At 43.5% G+C, this 6,288-nt stretch overlaps 1 protein-coding gene across 1 annotated transcript; it reads left to right on the forward strand.

Annotated features, from left to right (window-relative positions):
• Positions 1-340: 340 nt before the first annotated feature.
• Positions 341-6,158, forward strand: prep (prolyl endopeptidase). The gene is made up of 14 exons (XM_088404159.1): positions 341-578; positions 849-923; positions 1,107-1,240; positions 1,348-1,478; positions 1,558-1,767; positions 1,855-1,976; positions 2,075-2,180; positions 2,420-2,611; positions 2,695-2,892; positions 3,153-3,256; positions 3,334-3,565; positions 4,057-4,188; positions 4,260-4,416; positions 5,514-6,158. The coding sequence occupies exons 1-14, from the start codon at positions 441-443 to the stop codon at positions 5,806-5,808; spliced, it is 2,226 nt and encodes a 741-aa protein (XP_088260285.1). The 5' UTR covers positions 341-440; the 3' UTR covers positions 5,809-6,158.
• The last annotated feature ends 130 nt before the right edge of the window (positions 6,159-6,288 follow it).

Genomic DNA, 6,288 nt, shown 5'->3' on the forward strand with positions numbered 1-6,288 from the left:
TTTTTAATCCACCCATCCATTTATTAATATACAAAATATAACTCCATTGATTTTTTCATTTTTAATTCTCTCGTGATGTCTCACCGTCTGACCCATCGGATTTTTTTAATGCCAAAGTGCCTGTTTTTTTCCACCATCGTCGTTAAAATCCCCGATCTCACACCGGCCTTGCGTCAATATATTGTTGATTTCTATTTCTATAGATTTACAACGTCTTCGCTTTCTCCAAATTCACGCAAAAACAATCCAACAATATTGTCAGATAAGACTCGCTGCGTTTATACTGCGGCAATGTATTTCTTGACGACAGGGGGCGCTCTAAATTATTACTCAAGCCCAAGCGGGCGGAAGTCACCTCTTGACGGTGCTCGTTGGCAGCCGTGTGATACCGAAGCTTCTAGCGATTCTCCTGTGCCAATTTTTTTAATCGTCTCAAGTTCATGTTCTACGTCTTCCAGAGAGCCATATCAAAATACCCACTTAAAGCACTGGGCCAATTTATATTCTTACGAAACTTCCGAAAAGTGACGTCCAGAATGGCATTTCAATACCCCACCGCTTACCGTGACGATGCAGTTGTAAGTAGGGTGTGTTAGCCCGATTTGGCTATTAGCGTGCTAATCAACCGGACTGCTGTTATTGTGCTGTTTAATTCATTGAAGGAAACGGCTTCTTTTGTTAGCATGCTAGTTAGCTTAGCAGGCTAAGCGAAGTTGACATCCATTAGCGCGCTAATGCAGTTTCATTTCAGGAAGAAACACAGACCGTCCCTTGCTAAATGTGAATGTGTGATCACGAGCAATTCCGAAAAGAGGTTTTTTTTGTGTGTGTGTGTGTGTGTGTCATAGGTGGACGATTATCATGGCTACAAAATACCAGATCCATATAGCTGGTTGGAGGACCCTGACAGTGAAAAGACGCAGGTAAAAATAAAGATTGTTTATAAAGCAAATCTGTCACTGTTATCCAATATCCATCTTACAAATTTCATAATTGCTGCTTAGGCACTCATTGAAAGTTGTAAAGTCATTACGCCTGATTCTTCAAATAGACAAAACTATGTTTTAGAAGGTTTAACAGGGAAATCATTTATTTGGATTTCCTAGGCGTTTGTCACTGCTCAGAATCAGCTCACGTTGCCCTTCTTGGAGCGCTGCGAAGTGCGGGATCTATTCAAAGAGCGCATGACTGAACTGTATGACTATCCTAAATACAGCTGTCCCTTCAAAAGAGGAAACAGGTATGGCTGATAATAGCAGAACCTCAATCATTACTAATTTTCTGTGGGTTTATTATAAGGAAGTTGATGGTTGTCTTGCTCTAATGTCCATTTGTGGTCATCTCCAGGTACTTCCATTTCTACAACACTGGCCTCCAGAACCAGAGTGTGATGTATGTGCAGGAGAGCTTGGATGCAGAACCTACTGTCTTTTTGGATCCCAACACATTTTCTGACGATGGGACAGTCGCCTTGCAAGGTACCAATCAAGAGCTAAATTCTTAAAATTAACTTCTGAGACAAACTTACTCACACATTTTTTTTTCTTCATCTTTGAGGCTACGCTTTCTCGGAAGATGGAGAGTACTTGGCGTACGGCACTAGCGCCAGTGGCTCCGACTGGGTGGAAATGCACTTCCTGCGGGTGAAAGGTGCTGTTCCTCTTGAGGACCGTTTGAAGCGGGTCAAGTTCAGCTGCATGTCTTGGACACACGACGGGAAGGGTCTTTTCTACAATTCTTACCCCGAGCAAGAGGGAAAAAGTGATGGTGAGGATAAGATGCATCTTACCAGGAAAAAAAAAAAAGATTATAAAGACAGGGTTGCAAATTCACACAAATTAAATGCCCTTCCAGGCACGGAGACCTCCACAAACTTGAACCAGAAACTGTACTTTCACATTTTGGGAACACCGCAGTCTGAAGACGTGCTGTGTGCTGAGTTTCCCAAACACCCTAAGTGGATGAGTGGAGCAGAGGTCATTACTTGCCCCCCCCCCAAATGATGCCAAATCTGTGTTCTCCTTTCTTGTTTCTCCTCACTGAGACTTGACAAATGTTTGAATGTTCTTTGTAGGTTTCAGATGATGGGCGCTATGTGCTGCTGTCCATCAGGGAAGGCTGTGATCCTGTCAACAGGTTGTGGTATTGTGACCTCAAGAAGACCCCTCAGGGAATTACAGGTAAATGTTACTGTATGAACTTTCAATGTGCAGTGCCGGTCAAAGCGTAGTCGAGTGTTTCCAAACCTTTGACTGATACCATACAGTGTTTATGTGGTTTTGCCCCATGTAATTAATAAATTGCGACAGTAACCAAGAACAAGAATCAAAGACTCCCATAATCATATATTTGCTTGCCCTTCAAATTTTTTAAAAAAAATTTTCATAATGCCGTCATTTGCCATCCTCTGCAAATCCAGGACTTTTGCCGTGGGTGAAGCTCATCGACAACTTTGACGCCGAGTATGAGTACGTAACCAACGAAGGCACGGTGTTCACGTTCAAGACCAACCTGGACGCCCCGCGATACCGCCTCATCAACATTGACTTTGCCTCGCCCGCGCAGAGCGAGTGGGTGGAGCTCATCCCTCAGCATGACAAGGACGTCATCGGTGAGCGGCGCGCGGCAGCATTCGCCTTTAAACCTCGGAATCTTATTTATTTGGTTGACTTGACGTGCGTTGTGCGTTCACAGTATTCGCCACCTGCACATACTCCTGCTACTTGTTTGTGTGCTTCCTGCACGACGTGAAGAATGTCTTGAAAATGTATCGTCTCAGCTCTGGGGAGGAGGTCCGAACCTTCCCTCTGGATGTGGGCTCCGTGGTGGGATTCACAGGAAGGAAGCGTGACTCGGAAATCTTTTACTATTTCACCTCCTTCCTCTCGCCAGGTAAAATTGAACTAAGTTCAACTCTGAAGAGTGTTTTTTTAAAGTCTGGATTGATCTGGAGGGAGAATTGGAGGGAGAATTTCTACCTATGCTAGTGAAAGCCGTCATGCCTCGGGTTTAAGTCAGCAATACACACCTAACTGCCTGTTGTGAAGATATAAATATAAGAAATCAACCTACATTTGGATTTGAGTGATAGAGCAATATCACATACTCCAGCAAAATCATTTTTGCCACAAATCGTGTCTTTTCTTTTTCAGCCATCATTTATCACTGCGACTTAACCAAGGAGCCTCTGCAGCCCCACATTTTCAGAGAAGTCACAGTCAAAGGCTTTGACCCATCTGACTACCAGACAACCCAGGTGGCGTCAATAGAGGTTCCACACCCGCTGTTTCCATTTCTCATACCCGTCTCTGTCATTTGCTGCTTTTTGCCCAGATTTTCTACGCTTCCAAGGATGGCACTCAGATTCCAATGTTCATCGTTCACAAGAAGGGCATCAAGCTGGACGGCTCTCACCCGGGCTTCCTCTACGGCTATGGCGGCTTCAATATCTCCATCACGCCCAGCTACAGTGTCTCGCGACTGATCTTTGTGCGGCACCTGGGCGGAGTCTTGGCCGTCGCCAACATCCGGGGCGGAGGGGAGTATGGCGAGACATGGCACAAAGGTCAGCAGACTTGAAGAGTCTATGTTCTTTTCATGCCACTACATCAGTGGTTCTCAATTATCCCCCCAGGAAAGAGAAGACCTGACTATAAATTAGAAAAGTGCTTCTCAACCTTTTTACAGTGATGTACCCCCTGTGAAATATGTTTTCAACCAAGTACCCCTTAACCAGCATATATGAGTTAAAAAACAATTTTTTTGCATGTTTGTTTTATTTAAAATTTCAAATACCCCCTGGAGTTCCTTCGAGTACCCCCATTTGTGAACCACTTATTTATAAAAATTGTATAACTAAAAGTGTGTCATTTTTAAAATTAACAGAAAAAAATATATAATTTTGAACTGCCTTTTTACAACATTTATACAGATTACAGGGAAGCCTAAAAGAGAAAATAAATAAATGATGCCCATTACACTTCACACGGCAAAAACGGCTCTATATTAAAACGATGATTTGTTTGTTCCCACTCTGGCACCATTTTTTCTTTTTAGCCGGCATGCTGGCCAACAAGCAGAACTGCTTCACAGACTTTCAATGTGCGGCCGAGTACCTCATCAAGGAGGGGTACACCTCTCCGTCCAAGCTCACCATCAACGGAGGCTCCAACGGCGGCTTGCTCGTAGGTACGGCGGTAACAAAACAACGTCCTCCCTTTCACCGCCTTTGTTGGTGACGTGTCCTCCCTCCCACGCAGCGGCGTGCGTAAACCAGCGGCCTGAGCTGTTTGGCTGCGCCGTCGCTCAGGTGGGCGTCATGGACATGCTCAAATTCCACAAATTCACCATCGGCCACGCCTGGACCACCGACTTCGGCTGCTCGGAAGAAAAAGACCAGTTTGAGTGGCTCATCAAGTGAGTGAAACACGCGGTCGCTTTGGTAGTTTTCAGATTTTGTTGCCGTGGTTACTTGGAATAGAATGTCTTTGTCGTTGTACAGGCGCACAACAAAATTGAAAAAGTTTAGATGTAGTCAAAGTACATCTAGGGTGAAAGTATTGTCCTTAAAGGGACACTGTGTAAGATTTAGACCGTTTTTCATTAAAAAGGGATAAATCAAATGATTATGAATTTCAAAAACGTTCAAATAAATGTGTTCTTAATGACTTTAAGCACTTCCTGTTGTCTGGAAAGAAAAAATTGTCTCAATCTTGCAGTTTTACAATGTCCCTTTAATGGACAGAAAATTTGTGAAATCTTACTGCATTCAATCCCAAATATGGGTTTTGGAGACATTTAATAACAGGTACTTCTTTTTTTTCTCAAGTGTTTGGGTAAAGAAGGTTTTGAAAATGGCTAGCATAAAGTGAGTCATAGACAAAAAAAAAATCGTGTTGATTTCAAAATGTAGTTCATACTGGTTTAATATTAGAAAGAGAATATGTTAAGTTGAGTGAATCAACAGTGCCTCTGGTGGCTGTAGCCAAGTAGTGCAGTCCATTTTGCTTTAAATGAAAAGACAAATCAAAAATGGTTCATACAAAAGATATATGATCTAACAAACTCAAGCCCAAAAAAAAATCATGTTTTTTTTTTTTTTGGGGGGGGGGGGGGGTCAAATACTTAAGAAAAAAAAAAAATTCTGTCATCGTTTACATTGGCTAACATGGGTTTCCATTGTCTAATCTTTAAATTGTTTTTAACGCACCAATAATCAATCTTGCACGTTAAATTTAAAAAACCAAAAATGCACTTTAAGTTTTACAGGTGGTCTGAACTTGAACTTCTCTAAACTTGACTTCAGATTTGAAATAAGACAACTTTTATGATATTTGACCTTCAACTCAAGGTCATATTAGTGTAAATAAATCCCAGCTGTAAAAGCTAGTGACATTTTAGGTTTAACATGAAAGTTCACCAACTATCCCTTGGGAGTACTGCAAGCAGCAAAATCAAGACCAGACATGTCCCGAATGGGGAAGAGGCAACTAACGTCCCCCCCACCCCAACAGATACTCCCCCCTGCACAACATCCGAGTCCCGGAGGACAACGGGGTCCAGTACCCCGCCGTCCTCCTGCTGACGGGCGACCACGACGACCGGGTGGTGCCCCTCCACTCGCTCAAATACATCGCCACCTTGCAGCACACGGTGGGCCGCAGCGGCAAACAAAGCAACCCGCTCTTCATCCTCGTGGACACAAAGTCGGGCCACGGCGCCGGCAAGCCCACCAGCAAGGTCATCCAGGAGGTGGCCGACACCTACGCATTCATCGCTCGCTGTCTCAAAATCTCCTGGGTCAAGTAACCGCTGACCCCTGGCCTTGTGTGTGTACGTATGTGCCCCTCCTCCTCCAAGAACTCCAGCCGCACTTAAGAAAAGAACCGCAAGCTAATGTGCGGGGGCGGGCCTACCGAGATCAGCCAATCAGCCGCTGTCATGAGGCTGAAGAGGCGCCGGCTACCTATTTATTAATTGATTTTTTTTTTTTTTTTCCAGCTTGCACAGTTCTCATGAGACTGCAACATTCAAATGATGATGTGTGTATGTGTGCGTATGTGATCCCCCACAAATTCACTGATTTCTACCTCTTGACATATGCTGATTGTCATCATTTGAAAGGGAGCAAAACACAATAAAACATCTTTTTGTAAGCAGCGAGACATCAGCTTGGTGGTTCTTCCCCAAAGGGTAATGTGTACACACTTTGAACACTGAATTCAACTAAAGCAAAATGTATTTTATTATTTCGACCTTTTTTATGAGTAGAAATACAAGTAGTCCATG

This window comes from Hippichthys cyanospilos, chromosome 20 (assembly GCF_059441005.1).
Source record: "Hippichthys cyanospilos isolate Australia breed blue-spotted pipefish chromosome 20, RoL_Hcya_1.0, whole genome shotgun sequence".
Taxonomy (NCBI): Eukaryota; Metazoa; Chordata; class Actinopteri; order Syngnathiformes; family Syngnathidae; genus Hippichthys; species Hippichthys cyanospilos.